This window comes from Punica granatum, chromosome 1 (genome assembly GCF_007655135.1).
Source record: "Punica granatum isolate Tunisia-2019 chromosome 1, ASM765513v2, whole genome shotgun sequence".
Classification (NCBI taxonomy): Eukaryota; Viridiplantae; Streptophyta; class Magnoliopsida; order Myrtales; family Lythraceae; genus Punica; species Punica granatum.
This window is the reverse complement of record NC_045127.1, coordinates 51,212,881-51,238,337: the sequence shown is the minus strand read 5'-3', so window position 1 is coordinate 51,238,337 and position 25,457 is coordinate 51,212,881. Positions and strand designations below refer to the sequence as shown.

Genomic DNA, 25,457 nt, shown 5'->3' with positions numbered 1-25,457 from the left:
TTTGTTAGGAAAAAAAAATTCTTATATTTAAGGTTTTATTTAGAAACAGAGTCTTTTTAACTTTACTACCAACATTTTAAAATTTCAAAATTGATTCAAATTTTTTAATTTTTTTTAATTTTACCCCTCTCCCTTCTCTCTCCTTCGACTCGGAGAGATACGCTCAGACCCTGCTGCCCTCTCCTTTGATAACCCCTACCCCACACCAAGGCCGCCTTCGTCCCCGACAAGGACTCCTCCTGCCTCGACTTCCTTGACATCTCGCGTCGAGCTCAATGCCAATAGGAACTCCGAGATCTTCGAGCCCCTTACCTCCTTGCCACCTGGAGTCGAGCTCCGCAACCTCCCCTACTGCTGGCCCCTTCCGTCCCATCCTCTTTTGTTCTTTTTCCTCCCTCGTTGGAGGCTAGGAACAGGAGCTCCTCATGCCCCGAATCGAATCATCGAGGCTTCGATTGAAGCCTTGCTGCTATGGTTCAAGGCATAGAGGTCGATTGCGGGAGAGGCGGAGGAGGCATATTGTTGTGCAGGGTTGATTTGAAAATAGTAGAGGCGGAAGTGAACTGAACAATGGGAGGAGAGTAGAGAGAAAAGAATGCTGCAGAATAGTGAAGGAGATAGAGGGGTGGGGCACATTTTCAAAATAAAATGAAAGTTTTGGGTTATTTCAAAATTTTAAAAAAATCTAAAATTAAATGAAATCATATTCTACTCCGTTATAAAACGCGATCTAATTCATTTTACGTATTACTCTTGGCAGCTTCAGCCAACAACAGAGCGGACATGCCAATCCTCTCTCATCGAGGACGTCCTCTCTTGCTGCCTTCATAATTTTCTTTCCAATTACAACAAAGGTCCGTACACAAATTAAAAGAATACAAAATGAGAAATAAAACGATATGAAATAATTTTTCCGTTGAGAATTCAACTCATGTAGAAGAAGTGTTTCATTTGATTTGCCCTTGTCTTTTTGCTAATACTAGATGGTGACATGAAGCCATTCACATTTGCTTGCTTTGGGCATTAGTTTCATCATTATAATTCCGTTTGTTTTTCTTAATTATCTCATGTGATTCCTCATAAAAAAAATAATAAATTAAGAAAAAAAACACATCCAACATTAATTAGTACTTAGTAGGGAGAGGAGAAAGTGAGGAGGGAGGGAGAGAGAAAAATATAAAATAGAAAATAAAAAGTTAGACGAAATAAATTCTTTTTTAAGTAAATATAAATAAATATTTATTTTCAGAATGACGGTAAATTTTATTATTTTACTGCAGTCATGATTTTATTTCAGGGAAATGGCAGGTGGCCCATGCTGATTGTGCCGACAGCCGAATTGCAGGGAAATATCAAGAGGAGTGCCTTATCGTCATTCACCGTTATCGCTACTCGCTGGCCAGGAAACATACGAAAAGAACAGATGATTCACATGTTGCACCTTTATTTTTTTTGTTCCTTCATGTTCTTCAATATTGTATAGAGCCTTGTCGAGTACAAGCGTATACGACCAACGAATTTCCGAAATCAAAATTGTATTCCAGAAAAGGAAAGAAAACAATCAGACTGATGGAGCTGTCCGCAGGTTTGTCCAAAATCTCAGATAAAATTGGAAGACAAAATGATGAATCCAAGTTCGATGTTTGGAGTCGATATGCACTTCCTAGCTCTGAAGTCAGATGCCTCACCAACAGAGCATACTTGCTTGTTACTGTTGGGTCGAATCGCCTTGTGTGGGGGAGCATATAATCTCGAAGTTCCTCGAGCAAACTTCATGGCTGACTGGCCTTTCAATTCTATGGACAGAACGGATCAGGCTTAGCCTGAGCTTTATTTCCAGAAAGAGGAAAACAATGCTTTCACGACGTCTTTGCTTCGGCCGTATCTTCCTCTTCTGTCTGGCTCCCTATCCTGACAATATCTTCGACAAGGATCCTTCCTTCTGTTCAAGGGGGAAAATAGAGTATAGCAGTGAGTGTATCTGTGCTCAAATGATCGTGTCATGGTGCTTTCCAGCATGAACAGATATCATCGGTTTCATATCGATGAAACACCGCTATGTCTACCTTTTGTATTCTTATGGATTGGAGCTTTAGAATGGATGAGGACGCGTTTTTCATGTGTGTGTATAATACGCAGCTCACGCACTTTCGCGATCTCATTCTCATGGTCAGGCATTTATAAGCTGAATTAAACAAACCAGATTGCAACGAAGGAAGCACAAAAGTTATCGTCGCTACCTATGTCTTTTGAGAGGTTGCTAATGAGTTCTTGGATGCCCTCTTTGCCCAGCGTGTCCTTGAGGTACATGGCAGCAGATGCGACCTCCTCTGGAGTCACTTTACCGTCATAATCCCTAAGCATAACCAAAATCGTTGTTATTTACTGCTTGTATTTATAGCTCGATAATAATAGAGTCTGGTCAACGTTTCACTAACTTGTCAAGCAGTCTCCAGCGATCGCCAATTTTAGCATCCACATCATCGATTTCCTTTTCAAGCTTCTGGAGCATGGCATCTACCTGAACTCGACAAATGAGAAAAATTAGCAACATGTAGCTGTCAAGTTTTAATAAACAGTGAACCTTTATAACGTCGATTGTGGAATATTCTTAAAACTTTCATTACCCTGTTTATCAATGCCGAAGAGACCTTGTCGCCGACGGCCATCTCTGCAGCCTGGTCACTGTCCTCTCTAGCAGCTTTATACGCCTTTTTCGCCTCTTCTTCACCCTCCATGCCCTCTTTCTCCAGCATGTTGTTATACAAGTCTATCTGGAAAATAACAGAAGTAAGATTATCTAAAACAACAAGCTAGAAAATCTGCAAAGATGTGAAGATTAATGTTAAGCATTGCCACTATTCTCAGCCTGCAAATATCGGTTGGCTAGCTCACTTATAACAAGACAAAGACCATAAGATTGACAAATAATTATGCTGATATAGTCGTATCTTCTCCATTTTTGGCCCCATTCCCTATTGTGGCCTCTTCAAGAGCATATAAATAATTCAGTAGTTTCAATAAAATTATATCAGCTTTCTTGTTTTGGATTCTTCTACATTAATTGTAGACACTTAAAAGTCCTTTGAAGCTTTCAAATGAATTTAATTCTCCACCGCAAATTATATATGGAAAAAAATATGCTTCAATTACCAATATAGACCACATAGATGCACCATTAACTTTAGTATGTAGACAAAGGTCATCGTGTTAGACATTGTTTCCAACTACAAAGGGGGCCAGTACAACAAGAAGTTTATATAATGGAAATGTAATATCACCTTTGGCTTTTAAAGACAGGATACACAACCACTGAGGGGAAACAGTAATTTCTGACATGTATGCACAGTTACAACAGCAAACAGATCAGGAAGTTAAAATATGGGAGAGGGATTACAGTTAGGATCTACGCCCTGTTTTGTTAAAGAGCAATAAAAACATTTGAGAATGGAATTGCTGCGTAAAACTAGACTGGAATGGAAGTGCATCGCATTTTAATTACTAGTCTTTTTCTTTTTTCCAAAGTTACTATTCTATGATTCTATCATACGAACAATTTAGTCTGCAAAGAAAATGACAGATTTCAAGAAAAAGTAGCTAGGAATTGAAAAGGCAAACTTGCCAGCAAAAGAAAAGAAAATTTTATTTTACTTGCCAAAAGAAATAATATACTTGTTTCTTAAGGGTGGCTCAGATTAGAAAGTCTACCTCCTTTTTAACCAGCCTCAGAAACTCTTCACGCTCCCTGCTAACCGACTGAAATTTACGGGGATAGACATAAGAAAAGCACATCAGATGAAATACCAAATAAGAAGTGAAAAGAACACTACTTAAATAACATTGCCTATGATGCATACAGATGCTGAAGCTAACACAGCCAATGCACGGCTAAGCTCGCAAAGTTGCTCGTGTTTCTCCAGTGTTTTGGCTCTAGCCTGTTCTTGTGCTTCCCTTGATGTAGGAATGGTCATCTCTTCCAAAGCCACATCCTTTTGACTGATAGATTCTTTCAATTTGGCCTGCTCTTCTTCCTCCTCCTCTTCTTCCTCCTGCATATCAATAACTGGTTAGAGCATCCAAAGGGACAGAGGAAGCATCTCACAGACAAATGATGGACTATTTTACCCCTTTTTTGGTGAAGGACTAGGAAGAAAACCAGAAGGCAGTATTACCAATCTACCACTATTAAGCACTCTCCTTATATTTCCTCAGGGGACTTTGAAAACGAAAAGGGTAGGAGAGGAAAATGATAGAATCCCCCTCGTTTCCCCTCCTCCAAACACTCTCGATCACAACATTAAGTCAAATTTCTATAAAGCTCCCAAAATGTAACCAACCTTTATCAGTTCTTCCTGCATCTCAAGGAACTCCAATTTCCTTCTCCTTTCTGAAACAGAATCTTCAGATGGCAATGTTGTCACTCCAACCGTATCCACAACCTCATCTGGCAGAGATGACAGCGTAGCTTGAACAGCTTCCTCTGGCCGGACTTTCCCAGACACAGAGAAGGCTCTGCAATATACCACAGCGTTTTAGCAAAAAGAAAAGGGTCATCCCATATACAGTTCATCTAAGGACACAAAGCTCATGTTTGGTACAACATAAGGGAAATGCGCCACGCAAACAGCTCCAGCTTTATGTGCTGAAAACATTCCCAAACATTTCCACTTCTTCGTGCAAGTATGGTAAAAGTGTCTAGTTACCGTGATAGAATTAGAAGCGATGATGGGACAGAATAGTTGAGTGACAAATCCAGCCAATCACGAAGCTGCAAACACAAGTCATGAGTCAAATGACTTAACTAAGATGTGTTAGACCTCAGATAGTATAACATGTGCAACAGGCTGATTAACTGCTTTCCTGGTCCTCTAAAAATTGATGAAGTTGGTCTTCATATTGAAATCAAATTTATGAGTAAAGGACATCCAACGGTTAACCTGTTGTCGCATTTCCTCGACTGAAAGTAAACCAAGTAAGCCTCGCTCCCTGCAGGCTTGACGAAGCTCTTCTTCTGAAAGAGACTCCACACCTTCTGCTTGGATCATCCTATCATCCGTCTTGATCCTGCCAGACACGATGGAAAACAATTCAAGTCGAATACTAGCTTAACTAGTAATCAATTTTATGGTGACCCTGGAACTGTATGAAACTTTACATTCACTACATTTATCTTCACGAAACATCCATATTATTGTAACCTTTTCTTCATTTGTGGCTGAGCATCCAATATGTTATTTTATTGGCCCCCAAAATAAAGCAAAATACTAAAAGAATTTCAAATTCACCAGAAACATGAACATTCAAGAGGAATAATGTAGCTGAGAACCAAAACTCTATGAATCTAGGAAGGACAAAAGAGAAAGACAAACTGCACAAATGCAAAATGAAAATATGACAATTTACAGATTGAAGACAAATAACTGATGCGATATCCTGGGAAGCGGTTCTTTATGTAATGTGTGGTTGTTAAAGATAAAGCAACATTGACAACAGCGCAAGCTTTAAAAAGGCTGCAGCCCGAATACGTAAATTTAACAGACAACTGACTGAATTAGAAGAGTTATCTTCATCAGAGAACACATGGTCTTACTCTTGGAGTCTCTTCCGAAGCATATAGCGCAGGTATGCATCTGTTCCATATGGGCTGATTCCCATATATTTGCACATATTTACAAGTCGAGGCCTGGACAAAGACAAAACGACAGTAACAAGATAAAGGAGACCTTTTAGGTCACTCAACCAACAATGTTTCTTCAGGTGGCAAGTAGAGATAAGATTGTGACTAAGAAAGAAAAATATTTGGAACACCCATCCACCTGCTAATGTTATCTAATGTAAGCTCATCATTGAATAGCTTGGCAAAGCCCAATATTTCTTCATTCGAAACACGAGCACCTGTTCTAACCTGTATAAAAGGTAGACTGAATCAAAAATATGGAAATTCTCTCTTTTTCTTCTTTTCTCTATTTCTGCAAGGGAAGGCCATCTATAAAAGTACTTTAAGAATCTGAAAACATGGTGACTGTACAAAACTTCACCTTGTTCATAAATTCATCAAGATCTGCTGCTGTCTTTTTTATTTCCCCACTTCGTGAGTTTTGGACTTCCTTTGCCATTTCTTTCACAGTGTCCTGAAGGAACTTTGCATACTCTATTCTCGCATTAAGCCGCCTTTTCAGTTGCTCCTACAATTTAAAAATTATCTTCGAACAATAAATTTGTCCGAATCACAGAATGCAGGTACAAAATATGTAATCACATGCATCTTCTATGCAACAGGCACACCAATTTATGTGCTTGTTCTGCTTATGAACTAGGCTGATCAATGATCAAGGAGAAAAAGCTTTGCAAGTCATGTTACTTCCCAAATCACAACAGCAACCATATGTTGACCGCCAGGGACACGATAAAAAGTTCACAACAGTAAGTCCTGGTTGTAGAAGTCTTAAGAACCATAAATTATCATAAGAGAATAATATACTGTAAAAAGCATCTTATAACTAGACAAATAATTGATTTCCCCAGTATATGGAAGAGACAGCATTTCTTTTTGTCTGCATATATCTAATTAACATGATTGAATGCGCCCCTGATGGCAAATATGCAATCAAAGAAAACAAGCTGTAGAATGCAACATACCTCTTCTTTCATCTTGTCCTGGAAAGTTGATGGCAACATGTTCGGAAATAGTTTCAAGAATACCGGCAGCAAAAACTCCATGAATGGAACTATAATAAAGACTGCGAAAGGGACTAGCCTGAAAATATCGGCTGTTGTGCGTGTCAGTTGTTGTCTCTCTCTCCTAGAAAGACCCTTTCCACTAGCTAGTTTTACTAGCAGCCGTGAGCTAATCCTAACATCAGCCCACAGTAATTTGGTACCCAACCAATAATGTTGCAGGGTGGACTTAAATTCATCCTTCCAGTGGTGAATCTTTTTGGCCCAATCCTCTCTGGAAAAAGTAGAAAATTAGACAAGAAATTTATGACTTGCATCAGATACAACTTCAGATTACGTATACATATATACATGCAACATCAACCAATATGTACACATAGCAAATAACCTGCTCATGGAAGCAACAGCTCTCAAAGCGGGACCAATGCCCAAAAGCATGGCCCATATTCTCTTTACGACAGATTTATCACTCTTTTGAGATTCTTGAATTTGTTTAGCCTTTGCCTTTGCTTTTGCTGAACTCAGGCCTTCAACGGCCTGGTCACAGTCCTCAGGTGAAGCCTCCTTATTCTGTTTAGTAGCTTGTTGCTTCCGTCCAGCTTTAGCACTGCTGGATTCAGGTTGATCAGCTGTTGCTGTTGAAGCATGACGAACAAAGTCTACCGTCCTTGTACCTCCAAAGGGAGAAACAAATTCTCTCCTCTCAAATCCAGAGTCCAATCTGGAAACTCCAAATAGTTTGTGTTTCCTCAGAAAAACTTCAGTAGAAAAGACTGATAATGGCAACTTCACATCAAAACTTCCATCAGCCCTGTCATCACTGTTAGAAGGTGAATTACATGCCAAGCGCCTGAAATTCCACCGGTGATCACAATGCGAAGCTTGATCATGCTCGAAGCCAGCAAACAACCGAATCAAACCAGAGGACCGTCTCGGGAGGTCTTGAAGGTTCTTCCGCCTATACAAGATTGCTCTCGAAGCCATTCTCACTGTCTGCAGGTGCTTATTCTGGGACCAATGCTGACATGTCCAAGACAGAGGGATCAAATCTCGGGGTCAATCACTTCGCGGGCCAATCTGTCAACAGATAAAAATGGTCAAATAACCCATCAAAATTGACTAACCCAGCCTCAAAAAGCAAGTTCAAGATTGTCTCTTCGAAGCCTAAAAAGCAGTATCGCAGCAGTAACTTCTAGCACCTCTAAGCTTCATCGATATCATTCTGATCAAAACAAAAACTATCAATGACCACGACGGACAACACATCCCCAGGCAGTCAAAACATACTCAAGGGCTCATCCTCTCGGCAGCTAAGCATGCGCGAGTGACCGAGGGAGAAAATGAGGGGCAGTAGCAAACCTATCCGTGAAGCAGGGAGAATAAGAGGCGCAGCGAGAAGAGGTAACAAACGAGCTCGGGCAATCGTATTTGATCGAGCAACGCGACAACGAAGAGCAAACAACACTCCCTTCCCGCATGATTCACCAGCAATCGAAATGGAAGCAAGCAAATGTCGGGACCCCGAAAAAAGCTAATCTCGGTCAACAATCAAACGGGTAAAGTCAAGCAGAACCGAAACTCACCAGTGTATCTCGCGGCGGACTGGGAGGCGGAGAAAGGAGCGCAGAGAGAGAGAGAGAGAGAGAGAGAGAGAGAGAGGGTGGGGACTGAGAGGCTGTCGGGACGGAAGGAAGAGAAAGGAGACGGAAGCTGAGAGTGGCCGAGTCGGCAGGCTGTGGGAGTGGCCGTGGGTCCCCTTGGGCTGCGCTGATGCTATTTCTCTGCTTCGGTTTTTCTTGCGACGCCGATAGTCTCCGTCGGCTGGGGGGGGCCTTTTACATTTGACTCTTCCCGGCTTTTAATTAGTTTTTGGTTGTTTAAGACCTTACCAATGTCATGATCTCACCGTTCCACCGTTCGCTCGCATATACGGTCCGGTTTGTTGCGGCTCTGGTACCGAAAACCAGCTCCTCCGGTCGCCTCATTTGAATGTACCGTGTGACCGGAGTTAACTTGATCTCGGTAAAGATCATAATAGGTCTCGGGGTTGCCGGTGATCCCAGTGGAGTAGTCCTGACATATCGTGGTAGACCTATCGCCCCTTAATTGGAGCCCTGCACGAGCCCACTGACTGCATGTCTAGCCATTTGACGATCTCGGTCGAGCACTGTGGTCTTTTCCGAGCAGTAATGGTACCGGTGTCATGACTACGGGGGCTCCTTCAGTCGATGGTAGAATATTCGTGCTACCTCTTGTACTCAATCCAACTTTAGAAAATATTCAGCAAAAAAAAAAATCCAACTTTAGAAAAAAATCGTCTGAATATTTTGTCCATACAAAGTTCTTAAGCTGTAGCCTGTACACCGAACAGAATATATATATATATATATATATATATATATATATTCTTATTATACGTTGCAATAAAAAAAAAACTATATTTTCTTTTCTTTTCTTTAGTTTTTCAAAGTGGAAATAGGAAAAAAAAGAAAAAAGAAAAAGAGAGAGAGATCCTCTGAGCTAGTTGTTATGACAAGCAGTTCGTGATAAAATCTAACAAATCATCCGATGCTACAAAGTTTAAACATAGGTTTGCTTTCTTATACGTTGTTTTAAGGGATATTTGGTTCGAGCAAGGTTAGCCTCAACCGTGGATCAAGTCTTGTTGTCTATGATCTCGTTATGTGTTTGATGGTTGTTCTTCTGGTGATCTTTCTTAGCACAGTTGATATTAAGGGACTTCACAATCTCTCGTCTATGATTTCGTTCCGGTGCAATCAAACCCTAGGCTAAAAGTTTCAAGTCATTTTTTTTTTCAAAATTCATATAATTTACTAATAAAGTAAGTAAAAACTCTTCAAATCCAGTATATTTTATTTCCATTAAAATAATTTATTGGAAACCTAAATAATTTATCACAATTAATTTTCTTAAAATGTGTAATTTATTTAATATTGGGTTATTTTACTGCTACTTTGGGTAATTTACTTTGCATGTATTTTAATGTGATTGCACTTTATGCATTCGTGAAGTTTTGACTTTCTTGCGTAAAAGAAGAAAGAAAAAAACATAAATACTAATGAAAGCAAAACGATGTTCGAACATAAGTAAGTCTCAGCTATTGAGATTCATAGCGTAAAATTATTGGGGACAATGGACAGACTATCTCCAATGGGGGGGGGGGGGGGGGGGGGGGGGGGGGGGTGTTGAATTGTTCTATGGGCTCATCTTGTACCCGGCTAGTTTGTAACCGGGATTTTCTGGTTAAAGTAATTTAAGTATCATTTTTAGAAAAAAAAGATGAAATCAACCGGAAAAAAAAGAAAAGAAAAAGAATTTGGAAAACAATTATAAATTTGACTTTGACTAGGGAATGAACCATGTGCTGCATAAAAAATAAAAGAAAATAGGAAACGATGTCATAGTGAAGTGAGCAGTAACTGTGGTTGAGCAATGAGACTGTGACAAGTGAAGCTCGCCCTCTGATCTCCCTTCTCACCCGCCCACCTTCTCCCTCCCTCCCTCTCTCTCTCTCTCTCCATGGCGGCGGCCGCGACACCCTACGGCGCTTCCCTGGGCGCCAAACTAGAAGCTCCGAGCACCACCGCAGCTCATGGCCATGGGAGCTGCAGCAGCTCCCGTCTCCTGCTCTGCCATTGTCGAAGCAAAGGCAGCTCCCGTGCTGCTGCTGCTTCTCTCCATTTCGGACCGCTACGTCTCAGCCCCACGAGCAGGGAAGCGCCGAGGCCGCTCTCTGTGTCCAATAAGCTGGGAGAAGCCTCCTCCTCCTCCTCCTCCTCCTCCTCCTTCTCCGGTCCTACTCCGCCCAACAACGCACCTCCTCCCGCTGCCCTCTCCAAGTCCAAGTGAGCTTCTCCTCACTCTTATCCTTCTGTTTCTTCTGGCGACTTGACGGAGGCTGCTGCCATTATGGTCCAATCTTATCTCATTTCAGGGTGAAACGCCATACCATCTCGGTGTTTGTCGGGGACGAGAGCGGTATTATTAACCGCATAGCCGGAGTCTTCGCTCGGAGGGGCTACAACATCGAGTCCCTCGCTGTCGGTCTGAACAAGGACAAGGCCCTGTTCACCATTGTCGTCTCGGGAACTGACAGGGTCTTGCGACAGGTCGTGGAACAGCTTAACAAGCTCGTCAATGTCATCAAGGCGAGTGGAGTCTCCCATATCCCATTCAAATTTAACACCTTTAGTGCATCATGTGCCGATGACCTGCTCTAGTGTGGATTATGAATCTGCTGTTTCGCTCAGGTTGATGATATCTCAAAGGAACCCCAAGTGGAGCGCGAGTTGATGCTCATAAAGCTTAATGCGGACTCTACCACACGGCCCGAGGTAAGTTTAATGTAGCGTGTTTTTTATGTCGAGGACGAGATGACTAATTGACCTGTAAGTGTAACTGCAGCCTGATTTCGTAGTTTATGCGGCTTGCGTCTGTGAAGAATTTGGTTAATTTGTTTCTTTTTATCTTCAGATCATGTGGTTAGTGGACATCTTCCGAGCGAGAATCGTGGATATCTCAGAACACACGCTAACTATCGAGGTAACTGGTTCTTCAAACCTCTCATTAGTCTAACTGGAATTCAAATTTCATATGGATGAGGGCCGACATTAATCTACCAAGTGTTATTAGATGAATATAACTTAATATACTTGGGACTTCAGGCTTCACTGTCATCGAATGATTTTTTTATTTCAAGTTCCGTGCTTGACAGGTCACCGGAGATCCTGGCAAGATGGAAGCAGTTCAAAGAAATATGCGCAAGTTTGGTATCAAAGAAATTGCAAGGACTGGAAGGGTAAGATAACCAAAGATTTAGGACATTTCTTATTCCAATGTGGAGATAGAAATTGCTTATTGAAATCACATTGGCTGATTACCTCGTATGCAACGAGTCGTTTTAGCCCCAGCATGTCGGTCTTCAAGATGCCGGTTATCTAAAATTGTCTTTCTATAGTGCAGATTGCCTTGAGACGAGAGAAGATGGGCGAGACAGCTCCATTTTGGGGCTTTTATGCAGCCTCTTATCCTGCACTTGACGGAATTACTCCTGTTAAGAAACCTTTAAAGAAATCAAATCAGTCATTTAATGGCAATTCGACAGAATCTTCACGGGTATCAGTCTTTCTCCCTATTAGGCTTTAGATTCAGTTTTACTATTATTTATTACTTGTGCATATATGTCTTCTGGAAATGATTTCAAAGTGGAACTCTTTGTGGATCACTATGTTGATTGTATTGTACTATCAAATGGATGCATGATAACAAATTTGCAACACTCACATTGGCCTTTAGTCATGTCTTTAGGTAGAATGGTGTAATTTTCAGTTGTCCAAAAGTATGTCTTGTTGTCTGGAGGATAGTTAACATGGGGTATCTTGAGGCCTCGTAAATAAATGGCATAAAATCATGATTGAAAAGGTTCTATCTCTGCATCTCTTATCGAATAGAATAATGATTCATGCATCTTATTCATTCAGCTCAGCAACCTTAGTTGGGTAATCTCTAGTGAATTCCAGCTTGAGTGACGATATGTTTCTTCTCTCCCTAGAGAAAGGGAGATCTATTTGAGAGCTCCAGTGAGCATATTTACTTATGGTCATTCTTTTCGTCCTTTCTCTTAACCCATACACGGAGATATATAAAAAAGAAAAAATTAATTTCCAATACTATCTTCTTATTGCCTCTTTTTCCATGATTTTCATGTTTCTCTTTGATTGTTTATGACAAAAGTCAGCCAACTTAGATCTTACACGAGAAATGATGAATGTCTAATTCTGTTTTGAAGGGTGATGTTTATCCAGTGGAACCTGACGACTACTACTTACTTAATCAAGTTCTTGATGCTCATTGGGGGGTCCTCAATGATGAAGATGTAAGATCCTTTAACCACTTATGTTTACAATATGTTCACATTAAAGTCTGGAAATTAATGTGCAATATAGTCACTTGAGAATTGTGAATGCAATTGAGCTCCCTAACAGCTTAAGGAGAATTGAACTGCGGATTTATGTGTATACTGCCTGTGTTTCACATGATAATTTAGATTGGGAATGCATATTCTTGTCCAGTTTTGGAAATTTGGAGAGTCCTTCTCTTACATTTTGCTCTCAAGCACTAGGGCGTCTATTGCTTAGGATGGTTGTTTTACAATTGACGAGAAGTTCATTTGCGTGACTTAATGCTGCATGAATATGCTGTTTCTTTTTTAACCCATTGCTCCATAGACTGAGAAGAAACCATCACCTTGTTTGGTATTCTTTTCAAACATCAGACTTCGCTGTTCAATTCTCTATTATGGATCTTTGTTAGACAATTTCAACATTGGGTTTCTGTAATCACTTCGCAGACGTTTAGGGGAAGCTTCTGTCATGTACTGATTACCAATAATTCCCTATGTTGTGCTGTGCTGGGTATCATTTCTCTCATTCTAAAATGGACAATATTAAACTTAATAGGAAATGGGATTGAGATCTCACACCTTGTCCATGCTTGTGAATGACACTCCCGGGGTCCTCAACCTAGTCACCGGGGTTATATCCCGAAGAGGATACAACATCCAGGTTCTTCTTTTCACATGAATTTGTTATTGTTCTTTGTCTGTTCTCCAGCCAGCTGATACATTTTCTTGTATCCATTTTCAGAGTCTTGCTGTCGGGCCTGCTGAAAAGGAGGGAATTTCTCGCATTACAACAGTCATCCCTGGGACTGATGAGTCGATCAGCAAGTTGGTTCAGCAACTCCACAAGCTTATAGATATGTATGAGGTATAATGTAATTATTATGAATTTAGGTAGTATCTTATCAGGGGATGGTAAAAGAAGGGGTGCCCTCTGCTTTCAGACATTGGAATACTTAACTCGCAGCACGCACTGATTTTCCAATTGAACGTATATGGTTTCTGCATCTATGCTAACCGTATCCAGACATACTAAAATTATTGTTATGGTTGCTGCAAAAGGTTGCATACGTTGGGTTGGTGACAATTCATTTCAGATGGAGAGAACTCATTCTTTTATGTCAAGGAGCTTATTGCCTTAAAAAGACAATCAGATTGTGTGTTATGTTGATTTCTCTTTTATTCTTTAGCATGTAAAATGTTGCTGGTAGTTATTTTTTACACTCGAGTTTTTTTTTTTGTCAATTTTGCCCATTTTACTTTATATGAATCAGTTCATTTGTAAGCCTGTAAAATTCATGTAGAACATGACTGTTGATAAGCCCCTTTCAGAATTTAATCTTTTTCATGACTAGACAGTGGTGTTAGTTTTTATCTCTACTGGTAATCTCATTGGTATTTGTCAGTAGTGCGGACAGGAATAACAGAAGTTGCTATCATGAATTTCAGGTTCAGGACTTCACCTACCTGCCATTTGCTGAACGAGAGCTTATGTTGATAAAGGTTGCTGTTGATGCTGCTGCTAGGAGGGATGTTCTTGACATTGCCAACATATTCCGGGCCAAAGCTGTTGATGTTTCTGATCATACAATTACACTTGAGGTGAAATTTAACACGTTACGCCGATGGCAACTTTGTCGGTGTTTGTTTCCATCGTTTTAAAGATATTGAATTCCTTTTTATCCAATCATTTGGTCCGACATTGAACTGGTGGAAGTACGACGCAGTCTAACTGTCGTAAAAGCTGTTTAGATATTCTATCCTTAATTTATATGTTGGCCTAGAACTCCATCAGATTTTCAGGTGGCACCTGCTTGCACAATTTTCATTTGGCATGACACTAATAATTTGCTATACTAGCTCGCGGTCCTTTTCCTACTCAATTTGTGTTCATGCTGTTTAAGGCAACTGTTTCGTGTTTTCCAGCTTACTGGTGATCTGAGTAAGATGGCTGCTTTGCAAAGGCAATTAGAGCCCTACGGTATTTGTGAGGTCCGTTTCCAAATCTTATTGCCAATAATTTGGTAATATGTATGTATATATAAAAATCTTTACAGCTGTGTAGATAATTTCCTGTTTCATGATCATTTCTTTAAGTTAATATTTCTTGCCAAGTAATACACGGATTTAAGGTTCAGAGTAGATATATATCTTTATGTCCACTGTATATGGTTGGTGATCTTTTCACGACATAAATCATTGAGGAATATAGGAGACCGAACCATTGCCCCCATAAGTAAATATCGTATGCCTCCTTTTAACTCAGATGTCTTGTTTGTTAAAAAAATATGGAATGTCGTACTGGAAATTTGGAAGGTTGAATTTTTTCTTTTTCCCCTTTTTGATAGGTTTAGAAGGTTGAATTTACTTGAATGGTGATTATCCTACTGTGTTTGTCCAATATGATCATTTAATAATGCACATTCCAAACGGGGATGTGGCTGTTTGTGCCTGTGTGATCCCTAGTTCTTTCCTCTGGTTTATTTATCGTATGCTCCGCAGTTTCCTTTCTTTGAAGATTACTCTTCAATTTTGCTGTCATCTTGACCTGAATGCATTATCTTATTGACTGAAAACCATCCCCTTACTAATGGAAAGGTGGCCCGGACCGGAAGGGTGGCATTAGTTCGTGAATCTGGTGTGGATTCTACGTATCTTCGCGGGTACCCACTTCCCTTGTAATTGTCCAAACTTCTCCCGCAGCTGCAATCATTTCGAGCAGGTGGCAATTGGCATCACACCTTCCATATGGTGCTAGCTCGTTTTAGTGCAAGTTTGTGCTTACCAGCATCGACCAGTCGGGTAGTAATGGAGCTGGTGATCAACGGAATAAGAGTATTCCTAATTTGCTGATTAGTAGTTAGTATTCAGGTGCGTCGTGTAAGGCAAGGACTGCCATATCTTAGTAGCAGAGATGGTATGAATGATATTATTATTGTATCAGACTCATATGCAATGCTTGAATTGATATCACGGATCCATATTGTTACCCCTGCACATCTTTTCCTTTTTTGCCTTTATTCTTTCTTTACATCTGAACAACCTCGAGGCTACGAGGCATTACTCGAGAACTGCTCCAGATTCGACATTCTGAAGAAAATATTTTGATTTGGACATTGGAAGCAAAATCTCGATAAATTAGCTAGTAGTTAACATGAATATGACTCGTTGAATAAAAATCATCATTTGGTTCATGAAGGCCAACTGTCTTTCGGATTTCCAACAGCTGAGAGGGCGAATATCGAAAGCACAGCTCGCATTATTAACCTCGGTGAGATGAGACCTTTCATTCACGGGCTACACATATGACCTGCTTTCCGACATTCTTCCCGGAAAGGAGACCGACAAATGCAGCCGGAGCACTGTCCAATCCCTCACAGAGGTCCTCAATGTAAGTGATGTTTCCTCGGCAGTATTGTTCCACGGCGTGCTCGACAAAGCGCGGGAACAGGTGCAGGTAGTCACTCTGCAGGAACCCTTTCATTGTTATTCGCTTCGAGATGAGGTTGTACAGATTGTGAATCCCCCGATGGTCGGAGTGGGCATGCTGTGATACCATCCCACACACTGCTATTCGCCCGTTCACCCGCATGTTGAGAAGTGCTGCGTCAAGCATGTATCCCCCCACGTTGTCAAAGTAGATGTCGATCCCTTGAGGAAAGTACCTGCTCGAAAGTCGGGATACGAGGTTGTGCTCGGGATGATTTGATAATAAGAACAAGGATAAGCCATATGGCTTGTCGCTGCGGCTGACCTTTTTAAAGCTGCATCAAGGTCCGGCTCGTCTTTGTAGTTGAAAGCTTCATCGAATCCAAGCTTGTTCTTCAACAAATCAACCTATGGGAAATCCCGAAAACATTTCTCAGAACGAACTGCGACTTTGATAAACTGCGGAACAGAGAAAGGATACTTATCGGACCTTCTGGCTCGAACCGGCACTCCCGACTACATAGCAACCGTGCAACTTGGCGAATTGGCCGACAAGCTGTCCAACTGCTCCAGAAGCCGCCGAGACGAGAACTGTTTCCCCCTTTTTCGGGGAGCACACCTCGTAGAATCCAGCATATGCTGTGAATCCCGGCATTCCTGCAGGCGAGACAGAACAAGGAATTTTCATCATTTCTGCGCGACATAGAAATGTTCATGGATCTGTCACTCGATGGGAATGATAATCATAACGCTAATGAGTCATGATAGAAGATCACGAATGAATGCCTAGCACCTAGGAGGCCGAGATGGTAGGAGAGGGGGACGCCGAGGTGCGGGTCAATCTTCCTCAGCTGCTCGTGTTTACGGATCAAGCTGTAGTCCTCCCACCCAGTGGTCCCCGAGACGATATCCCCGGGCTTGAACGCCGGGTCATCGGAATCGATAACTCTGGCCACGCCGAACCCTTCGATGGGCTGCAAGACGATCAGGCAATGGAATCGGAAATGGAAGCAGAAGCAGAGGAGAAGGAACAATGGTGGGGCAGTGGTAACACCTGACCGGGGACAAAAGGGGGTATGTAAGAGCCATAGTACTGCCGCATGCGGCGGAACATGTAAGGGTCGCAGGAGAGAAAGAGGTTCTTGACGAGGAAAGCCGAGGAGCCCTTTGGCGCGGTGAGACCGCTGCGGCTGCTCTGCTGCACCTCCATGTCCGTCTCCTTGGGCGTCCCTTCCACGTACCTCTTCAGCACCACTTGCTTATTCTTCACAGTCGCCATCTCTGCACTCTTGTCTCTGCTCTCTGCTTTCTGCTCACAGTCACTGCTCCCCCTCTCTGTTGGGTAGGAGGGAGAGTTATTTGTATGGCTTTTGGGAGCCTACCTTAGCCCCAAAACTCAGCTACCTACCACCATGTGAGCTGAGCTAGCTCTAAATAGTTGCGTCCGACATGTAAAATTTTCGCTAGGCCTATAAGTCCATTTTTTAACTTTCCCGTGTGGGATACTATCACAAAACCCGCTTTCACATGGCAATTGTGGGTCAACATGTGCCACTAAACAGGGCATCGTTTGTGCATTCACTCTCTACCAGTCAAGTGAGGTCATGGAGCAGTTACTCGGTCCGTAAGACTACTTAAGAAGGTTCGGACGGATCCAGTTCTCGTACTTATTTTATGGCAAACATATCCATGAGCTTCAATCTATTCGATCGTCCTGTCACAGGAAGGCCAATCGCGATACTGCCCAAGAAACCCTGCCCAAGCATATAGGAATGGGTCAGGTCGGTACCTTCAAGCGAGATCAGCAGGCAGTATGGGCTTTTGCTCAGTTAGAAGCTCGGTAAAGAGACGAATTAAACATGCTGTGTAATCGGTGGCAGGGGAGCAACCGCACCCGACAATAAAAGAAACTACATCGGCCTTATGAGCTAAACTGGTTACCATATCCGCGGCAAAAAAGTATGGCAGCGGTTTCGGATTATATACTCCTATTAGCTAGAACCATCTGATCTCACCTATAACTGCATACTGGAAACATTAACCTGTTACGATATTCTGAATTTTGGACCACACATTTCGAGCCTGAGGTCCCGTAAGGAATAACTACCTGGAACCTATGGGAAAGGGAAAGACTAGGCACACGGACTATTTGCTTCGCGCCTGCAATTGTTCCTATTTAATATTTTCTCTATCAAATCTAACCTTTTATCCATTAATTGAAAAAAATTATGTGTTGTTATTCCCATGCCAAAAGCATTCCGAGATCGTTTTTCCAAAGTTACTTTCATGTCTGTCTTTCTCGGAAGTTGATGGAGATAATCGACTGATAAACTGAAAAGGAAAATGATATTGCTAACAATGCTCTCAAGAGCAAGAAAGTTCAATCCGAAATCATCGATCAATATTATCCTTTCCGAACCATTGGGTGGTGAGTCTAACCCAGATGAATCTTTTCTGGAAAAACTTTGATCGTTCTTCTCACCTGCAAGTTCAATTAACTGGTCATCCAGTCCTTTTTTCTTTTCACCTTCTTTCTTTTCGGCTTTTCCTAAAGTGTGCTGTCAAGGGAAGTCCATTCTACTTGTACACAAAACAGTTACTTGGTTAGGTCACCACGCGGGGTGCTCCTTGAAGCCATGGTGCCGAGATGATGGGTGCTGATGATCCGGTCACGTTTGGCATCCTGCAATTGCATTGAAGACAGCGTGATAGAATGAGAGCAGATCATTTACTTCCTGATTGCCTGTTGGCTACCAAAAATATACTATGGATGAAATAGAGCTTTGTCGCGTGTAGTTTTCGGACTGGATGTAGTAATGCAGTTGAGTTTTAGAGGGAAATATATATAAATAATCATTCAATTTCGATTTTTAACTCCATGGTGCTGCATGAAAGAACTGCATTGCGCAGGTATTGGAAAGTCCAGATTGTTACCATATTTTTTATCATCCTTCCAAGGCCGGAGGCATTCGGCGGGCCAGGTGCTGGTTTTGGATCGGCTCCCAATTTCCGAGCATTCATCATTTTCTCCACCATCCGACTTCCTAAAATCAGCGACCCATTTACTCCTATTTGGGCTGATTTGGCCTTGGTGGAGGAGGAGGATGTGTTGGCTTCACTTGCTCGGGATGGCTCTTTCCGACCCCTTGTCACACTAGGTGAGCATGATTGCCTCCTCGGATTTACAGGTCGTGCTTCGGTCTCGGACTTGGAATTGGTGGCAGGTCGACCTCGGGAAGCAGAAGTTGCACGATCTTTCCTCAGATTAGGAGGTGTTTCATTGGAGAATCCAGGAAACTGAGATGGAACCGACGATCTCACTAAAGGTGACACGCCCCTAATTCTTGGCTTCGCTTTGGAATCAGAGTCTGTTCCAATGACTTTGGGATTGTTGGAAGTGGGAACCTTATTGTAACTGGGAGTTGCATTAGCTCTTCTACCCCGTTCTTCATTCAACCGAGTCATCCCGCCTAATGGTGGCACCAATTTATTGCTTCTGAAACCAACCAGTAAAGAGCTCGACCTCTGACTCGGGGCCACTGATCGTGGAGGGACCTTAGCTTTGGTCTGAAGAGACTTTTGGTTCGTTTCCTTGGAGTTTCCGGCAAACTGGTTGTAGCGCGCGCGAAAAAAAGTTTCAGTACAAAAGGTTGATTCCATGAAATTTGATATTCCTAATGCCTTTATATCCTCTGACTATACATGTTTGCCAATTTCCAGTATTAGAACTGAATACTCTCTAGATATATCAATTGCCGATAAGTATTCTTTTCCCCTAAGCAGAGCAATAAGCTATTTATCAAAAAAAAAAAAAGTTTGGAGTAAGTGTGTGGTCAAATGCGAAAGCCAGTTTTAACCATTGAAGCAAGCTATTCATACCCTGGAAAGAGGCTGGATAATCGGCAGTTCACGCTGTAACACAACTTCTGCAGTGCCCGGTTCCATCTCTAGAGACGGAAACAGAGGAGTCGCAGGTGGAGTTTTCAACCTTAACAGATGAGGCATCCAAAAATTGCCATTAGAAAATAGCCAACCAGTAATACATGACTTGCTAGTTACCTGCCGGAACCCGGAGCAATAAAACTGAAGCAAATTACCAGTTGTAGTCATTCTTGTCGTTATCGGCCAGGAATTCATTATCAGAACTCTTCTTGGCTGAAGCAATTCTGTAGATTGGAATACTCCCTGAACGTTAACAGAAGTTAATCTTCACTCTGAGAAATAATACATAACCGGTCCCAAGACAAGGGCCATTCAGGAAATGATTCAAAGTAAGCACCGGCATAGTTGGGCTCAAATTCATTGGAAACGGGCTGAAGAAGGCTGATGTTGTCGCGCCTATGCAGCTCCCGGAACAGAAGGAGGTCTTCATCTCTATCCTTGCATCCACCTTTCGGCTGAGAATGATTGCAGAAAGCACTCATGATCGATGATTCCTTGTCGAAACGAGATCTGATATCTTCTTGGTTCCGGTTTCGGTTCTTTCTGATGGTGTTTATATATATGTGAAGTGTTCTGCAGGCGCCAAGCAGATGAGTCCAATTGGGTAGAATTAGGATTAACATATTAAGAGGCTTTAAGGCCGGCAGAATCTAAGAGGATTGGGTCAAAGTCAGGTCCTTAACAGAGCCAAATGGAAAGAAGTTGAATCCTTACTGCATTTTGGTTATCTATGCAGATCAGAAGGTATTTTGCAGCCCACTGGTACTGCATTAGACGCCATCGCCGATACACAATTTGATTAACTGATGGGATCGCTGTTGGCCTTATCACATTTTCAGCAGTGATCGTGGGATTTTCAAGTTTAAACTGACAACCATCACTATCCGTATTTCTATTAAATTTTGCAGCAAATTCGTTTTCTGCTAACATCATCAGTTTTAATCGAATTGAAGAAGTTACGTGGTTTCACCGAGTTTCATAGTTGATGTATGTCATTTGGCCTAAACTAAAGGAGAGCCTTCCAAGTTCCAAGTAATATTACATGACATATATAACTCAGGTATTACAACAAAGACCACGTACATCGGTTGTTCGTTATTGATATCGACCCCGAGAGAAGCTAATCATACAAGAAACGCCAACAGAAATGAAGATTCTCATTCTCAATTTAAAGGGCCGATAGAACAAAGGCGGGCTTGGAAACATTCGCAACTTTGCGACCCTTCAGGATGTGGTCCAAGGCCTCCACGAATCTCTCCATGGCCGGGCCCGGCAGGCAGATCGGGACCACGATGCCGTCTTCTCCCTCATGATTCCGGAATGGTATGTAGAAGCTCGCCACCCCTGGGATGGCCCCTACTCCCCCCTTTGCAGGCCCACCATATACTGGCTTCCCCCACCCAAAGTCCACCTCTCCGAACCCGGCCCTAGTCACATCCGAAACCAGGTAGGTTCGCACCACCGTGAAGTGTCGCCTTCCTGTGGTTACCATGAGGTCCGCGACAGACCTCATGTACTCCCCGTTCACGTCCGCCTTGGCCTTCCTCACCAGCTCCAATGAGTATCCCAGTGGGTTCCCGCAGATCTTGGCGGCGGTTGCCAGTGCCACCGGGAAGGCGAAGGCATTCCCATAGTAACCCGCTGGCAGGGGAGGGTTGAACTTGGCGCGTGCATTTACAATGCAGATCACGCGCATCTCCTCCTCCGGGTCGGGCTGGAGGGCAATGGTGCGGCACTGCCAGAGGCAGGCGGTGAGCACCTCGAACGTGGAGCATGACCGAAGCTGCTCGGGGACGCATTGGCGGATGGCAGCAATCTCAGCACGGCCAAAGAAGAAGGACCTGTGGGTCATGTCATCCAGAGGGATGATAGTGCCTTTGGTGTCGGCCACCACGTCATACTCGCGGTGGGGGAACGTGGCCCGGGGAGAGTTCCTGGCATCCAGGAGCTCTCTCTGCCACACTGGGAGGACCGAAGGACGGGTCGCTTCCCTTGCCATTTCCGCGACCGCATTCAGGAACTGGCTGAGCCCACTGGCGTCGCTCATGGTGTGGTTGAGGCGGACCGCAACGATGAAGCCCCCGCACTTAAGCCGTGTCACCTGCATCATATCAACCCGAACCAACACCATGTAAAAATCTTGAAATGACCATAACCGACTGCATGAAAAGTTTACCATACTAGATGACGGTATAATTCGTTATTTATCGTTAAGAAAGTACATATACCTGAATGAGAAGTAGGGGTGAATCAAGCACCCCTCCGGAGCCCGGGACGTCGAAGAGGAGCTCCTCCAGGCAGGGGAAGGGAGGCTGGAGGGCATCCCCGAACTGCTCCAGCCGGAGGTCCACGTCAGCTTCTATGAACATCACCCCCTCCCCGGTACACTCCACAACAAGCTTCCTCCCCTCAGTCTCCCTCAGCCTCCCGGCAAACGGGTAGTAGTACACCAGGGCCCGAGCCAGCCCGTCCCTCACGGCCTCCACGGGGTCCCTCCCCCCCATTTTAGGATCACAGCGGTAGAAGTAAATGGTCGGGATCTGGAACCGGAGGCTCTCCTGGTCATCGATGTCGGAGAGCCTCCTGAACTCGTGGGGAGTCGGCCTGGCTGGACGGATAAGCTCGGGCTCGCTTCTCCGGACCTTGAACACTAATTCACTACTTGCCATGACAGTGATAACTAACAATGGGACAAGCCTAAAGCCGTTGGGAGCATGGGATTTAACTGATCGAGTGATAAGCTTTCTCAGCTCAATTACTCATTTATATAGTTGGAGAATCTTTGTCATATTCATTTTGCTGAAGGTGGACCAAAGTCCGCTTAGCAATTTCCCGGCTGCTTCAAACTATAAGTTGACGCCGCTGCTAATTATTAAATTATTATCATTATTAAGGGATATATCGAGATTTGTGGAGATATCGTAGATATTTTTGTATTTTATTTGTCTAGCCTTATTAGTCCATGTAATTTAGGCAACCGCAGATACTTGCTTCTTTGTAATCGTACGATAGGTTTTATGTATTCATACATTGAGTTAAATGAAGATTGAGCATTCATTCAGAAATTAACAATCGTATCTTTTTTTTTTTTTTTTGGTTCGACGATAGGTCGATGGTCATCATGAAGAGACATGGCACGTATGTGAACAAGCTCAAATTCACTGGAAGCATCGCAAGTGCACGACCAAGCTGATGCTCAAGCGAGACACCAAGCTAAGAATGCTTTGAGAAAGGAAAATAAATGTGATGTAACTGGCAAATTACACCCCACGAATAAACTTTAATTGCTGTATAAGAGTTGAAAATTCAATGAGAACATCTCAAATTTAGGACCAAGTCGACGCTCAAGAGAGAATTAATTGTAAAAAGTAGAATGAAAATATGTCGTGATCTCAAAAAAAAGAGAGAGAGAGTATAAAATGAGGGGAAAGAAAAAAGCACATGAAATGCTCCATTAATAAAAGACATACTCAAAACCTCTTCATTTGGACCAACGGCATGAGTTATTTGTGCAGTAAATTATATCGCATCCTCAATTATTACACCTTTTTTAAATTTCAATGGATTTATCTACCTAAAAAAATTTCAGTGGATTTAATAATTACGACTTTAGACCTCATTCTTTTTTTAGATTTGACACGACTCGGGGAGTGGTGTGGAAACACTTGCCTGGTCCCCCCCACAACCTCATCGTAGAACACATTGATATATCTGGCCCAATTGCGATCAGTTCATACTTGAATCATGTCGAAGTAATTTCCATTAAATGTCAGGAGAAAGTCGACATCGTGGCTTAGGTACTTTCTGCGTTCTCGTGCCATAGATATATTTGGACTGAATTATGCAGACTTTCAACATCATCGAACTTTTCCCGGGCACTTATACGAATTTCTACGAGTCAAGTTAATGAAAATCTAAATAAAACCAGTTCACTAGAAACCGGAGAAAAAAAATTACATTACGTACATGTAAGCTACAATATATTTTCAAGTAGGATCATTTTCGAGGTAATTGCATGCTATAAATAATAATATTACGTGTCAGTATTTATCTAATGTGCGAGAGTTATACGAATTTCTACGAAAATCCAAATAAAACGAGTTCATTAGAAATCGGAGGAAAAAAAATACATTACGTACATGTAAGCTAAAATATATTTTCAAGTAGGATCATTTTCGAGGTAATTGCATGCTATAAATAATAATATTACGTGTCAGTGTTTATCTAATGAGTGAGAGTTATACTTTGTTTAACTCTACTCCAAATTTTTTAAAATTACAAAACGATCCAAATTTTTAAAAAGTTTTCAATTTTTCCCTACCCCCTCTCTCTTTTGCGCGTTAAGTGTTCGTCATCTTCTCTTCCCCCTGTTCACCGTCCCGACCTCTCCTTCGACTCAGGCGCGATCTGCCCCGAGCTTGCCCTCTCCTTCGACACGGCGAGATCCGTCCTGACCCCGCCGCCCTCCCTCCACCCTCTCTCTCTATCTCTTTCTCGATCAAATCAAGCCCCCTGCTTGGCTCTCTCGCGCTCCATTTCTCACTATAGTCTGCTCCAACATTCTTCGTATGGCTAGCACCGAACCGGAGCATGAGCACGGGGAAAAAGAGGATGCCGCCGCCAACGAGGACATTAGTATTCAGGTCACACCCATTGTTAAGCTCGAGGAAGTCGTTGTCACACCAGCAAAAAAGACTAACTTCGACCCCATCCTCGATCTTCAGATCTCCTCCCTCACTCCGTTACCAAACCTAAAACCCTAGGATTTGGAAACCCTTGATTTGCTTCATGATCACGATTGCAGGATGGCCATCCTCGATCTTCAGATTATCAATCGGTGAGATGAAGAGAGAGAGAGAACTTGCATAAGAGAGAGAGAGAGAGAGAGAGAGAGAGAGAGAAGGAGCGGTATATTTTGAAAATTTTTAAAACTTTGAGTCGTTTTGCAATTTTAAAAAGTTTGGAGTACAGTTAAATAGAAGTGTAACTCTAACACATTAAATAAACACTGACACGTCAAACACGAGATGATAGAATGAATTACATTGAAATGGTTTTAAAATTTAATGTATCAACAAGTTACCAAAAAAAATTTTGGACCAACCTGTAACCTTTATGAAACTTTTTGAATTATCAGTGTAATTAATCCAAAACTTTTATCTAAGAAGAATAATATTTCGTATAAGAGAATTCTTTCTGTACCTAATGAAAAAGCACTTGTGCGAAAAAAATTTCATGCTTTAGTTCAAAACTTTCATATTAGCAACTTAGTACGAAATCTTGATTTTATTAAGCAAAAATCCTTTGTACAAGAAAAAAAATTTTGGTATACAATAGTTTCTCTTATAGGAAATATTTTTTTTTGTACAAAAATCTTTCACATATGAAGAATAACATTTTGTACCGCCTTTTCATACTTGTACTAGACGTTCCTTAAGTGCGAAAAATTTTCATACGTGTACGAAATTTATGCACTTCGCATTTATTT

The 25,457-nt window shown here is 42.2% G+C and overlaps 5 protein-coding genes across 6 annotated transcripts; 1 reads left to right on the top strand and 4 right to left on the bottom strand.

The window, feature by feature from the left end:
- Positions 1–1,424: 1,424 nt before the first annotated feature.
- Positions 1,425–8,542, bottom strand: LOC116196168 (mitochondrial proton/calcium exchanger protein). 2 transcript variants are annotated; one of them, XM_031525759.1, is made up of 15 exons: positions 8,262–8,542; positions 7,067–7,755; positions 6,640–6,952; positions 6,039–6,185; positions 5,817–5,905; positions 5,591–5,683; positions 4,938–5,064; positions 4,704–4,768; positions 4,338–4,512; positions 3,858–4,049; positions 3,709–3,756; positions 2,628–2,774; positions 2,439–2,521; positions 2,241–2,356; positions 1,425–1,942 (listed from the first exon to the last, which is right to left on the bottom strand). In XM_031525759.1, exons 2-15 carry the CDS (start codon positions 7,660–7,662, stop codon positions 1,860–1,862), a joined length of 2,274 nt encoding a protein of 757 aa, XP_031381619.1. In that variant the 5' UTR covers positions 7,663–7,755; positions 8,262–8,542; the 3' UTR covers positions 1,425–1,859. The 2 variants fall into 2 exon arrangements, with proteins under 2 accessions (XP_031381619.1, XP_031381628.1); XM_031525768.1 differs by lacking the exon at positions 8,262–8,542 and adding an exon at positions 8,038–8,184.
- Positions 8,543–10,108: 1,566 nt separating this feature from the next.
- LOC116214324 (acetolactate synthase small subunit 1, chloroplastic) lies at positions 10,109–15,579 on the top strand. The gene is made up of 12 exons (XM_031549740.1): positions 10,109–10,544; positions 10,634–10,847; positions 10,950–11,033; positions 11,173–11,241; positions 11,414–11,497; positions 11,662–11,814; positions 12,488–12,574; positions 13,158–13,262; positions 13,344–13,466; positions 14,048–14,200; positions 14,525–14,590; positions 15,197–15,579. The coding sequence occupies exons 1-12, from the start codon at positions 10,219–10,221 to the stop codon at positions 15,278–15,280; spliced, it is 1,548 nt and encodes a 515-aa protein (XP_031405600.1). The 5' UTR covers positions 10,109–10,218; the 3' UTR covers positions 15,281–15,579.
- Positions 15,580–15,682: 103 nt separating this feature from the next.
- Positions 15,683–17,442, bottom strand: LOC116214334 (2-alkenal reductase (NADP(+)-dependent)). The gene is made up of 5 exons (XM_031549753.1): positions 17,082–17,442; positions 16,821–17,001; positions 16,518–16,684; positions 16,353–16,435; positions 15,683–16,263 (listed from the first exon to the last, which is right to left on the bottom strand). The coding sequence occupies exons 1-5, from the start codon at positions 17,304–17,306 to the stop codon at positions 15,885–15,887; spliced, it is 1,035 nt and encodes a 344-aa protein (XP_031405613.1). The 5' UTR covers positions 17,307–17,442; the 3' UTR covers positions 15,683–15,884.
- Positions 17,443–18,376: 934 nt separating this feature from the next.
- On the bottom strand, positions 18,377–20,500 carry LOC116192627. The gene is made up of 5 exons (XM_031521223.1): positions 20,307–20,500; positions 20,125–20,212; positions 19,907–20,015; positions 18,962–19,636; positions 18,377–18,710 (listed from the first exon to the last, which is right to left on the bottom strand). Exons 1-5 carry the CDS (start codon positions 20,449–20,451, stop codon positions 18,624–18,626), a joined length of 1,104 nt encoding a protein of 367 aa, XP_031377083.1. The 5' UTR covers positions 20,452–20,500; the 3' UTR covers positions 18,377–18,623.
- Positions 20,501–20,985: 485 nt separating this feature from the next.
- LOC116193195 (benzyl alcohol O-benzoyltransferase) lies at positions 20,986–22,726 on the bottom strand. The gene is made up of 2 exons (XM_031521992.1): positions 22,198–22,726; positions 20,986–22,070 (listed from the first exon to the last, which is right to left on the bottom strand). The coding sequence occupies exons 1-2, from the start codon at positions 22,636–22,638 to the stop codon at positions 21,138–21,140; spliced, it is 1,374 nt and encodes a 457-aa protein (XP_031377852.1). The 5' UTR covers positions 22,639–22,726; the 3' UTR covers positions 20,986–21,137.
- Positions 22,727–25,457: the final 2,731 nt, after the last annotated feature.

Coding starts and splice junctions, on each gene's coding strand:
- LOC116196168 (XM_031525759.1), bottom strand. CDS start 7,662: ATGGCTTCGAGAGCAATCTTGTATAGGCGGAAGAACCTTCAAGACCTC. Junction 5,684..5,816: donor ACATTAGATAACATTAGCAG/GTGGATGGGTGT, acceptor GTCTTTGTCCAG/GCCTCGACTTGTAAATATGT. Junction 3,757..3,857: donor CTGTGTTAGCTTCAGCATCT/GTATGCATCATA, acceptor CGTAAATTTCAG/TCGGTTAGCAGGGAGCGTGA.
- LOC116214324 (XM_031549740.1), top strand. CDS start 10,219: ATGGCGGCGGCCGCGACACCCTACGGCGCTTCCCTGGGCGCCAAACTA. Junction 11,242..11,413: donor AACACACGCTAACTATCGAG/GTAACTGGTTCT, acceptor CGTGCTTGACAG/GTCACCGGAGATCCTGGCAA. Junction 13,467..14,047: donor AGCTTATAGATATGTATGAG/GTATAATGTAAT, acceptor CATGAATTTCAG/GTTCAGGACTTCACCTACCT.
- LOC116214334 (XM_031549753.1), bottom strand. CDS start 17,306: ATGGCGACTGTGAAGAATAAGCAAGTGGTGCTGAAGAGGTACGTGGAA. Junction 16,685..16,820: donor CTACCATCTCGGCCTCCTAG/GTGCTAGGCATT, acceptor TCTCGCCTGCAG/GAATGCCGGGATTCACAGCA. Junction 16,264..16,352: donor CTTGATGCAGCTTTAAAAAG/GTCAGCCGCAGC, acceptor ACTTTCGAGCAG/GTACTTTCCTCAAGGGATCG.
- LOC116192627 (XM_031521223.1), bottom strand. CDS start 20,451: ATGAGTGCTTTCTGCAATCATTCTCAGCCGAAAGGTGGATGCAAGGAT. Junction 20,213..20,306: donor ATTTGAGCCCAACTATGCCG/GTGCTTACTTTG, acceptor GTTAACGTTCAG/GGAGTATTCCAATCTACAGA. Junction 20,016..20,124: donor GACAAGAATGACTACAACTG/GTAATTTGCTTC, acceptor TCATCTGTTAAG/GTTGAAAACTCCACCTGCGA.
- LOC116193195 (XM_031521992.1), bottom strand. CDS start 22,638: ATGGCAAGTAGTGAATTAGTGTTCAAGGTCCGGAGAAGCGAGCCCGAG. Junction 22,071..22,197: donor CACCCCTACTTCTCATTCAG/GTATATGTACTT, acceptor GATATGATGCAG/GTGACACGGCTTAAGTGCGG.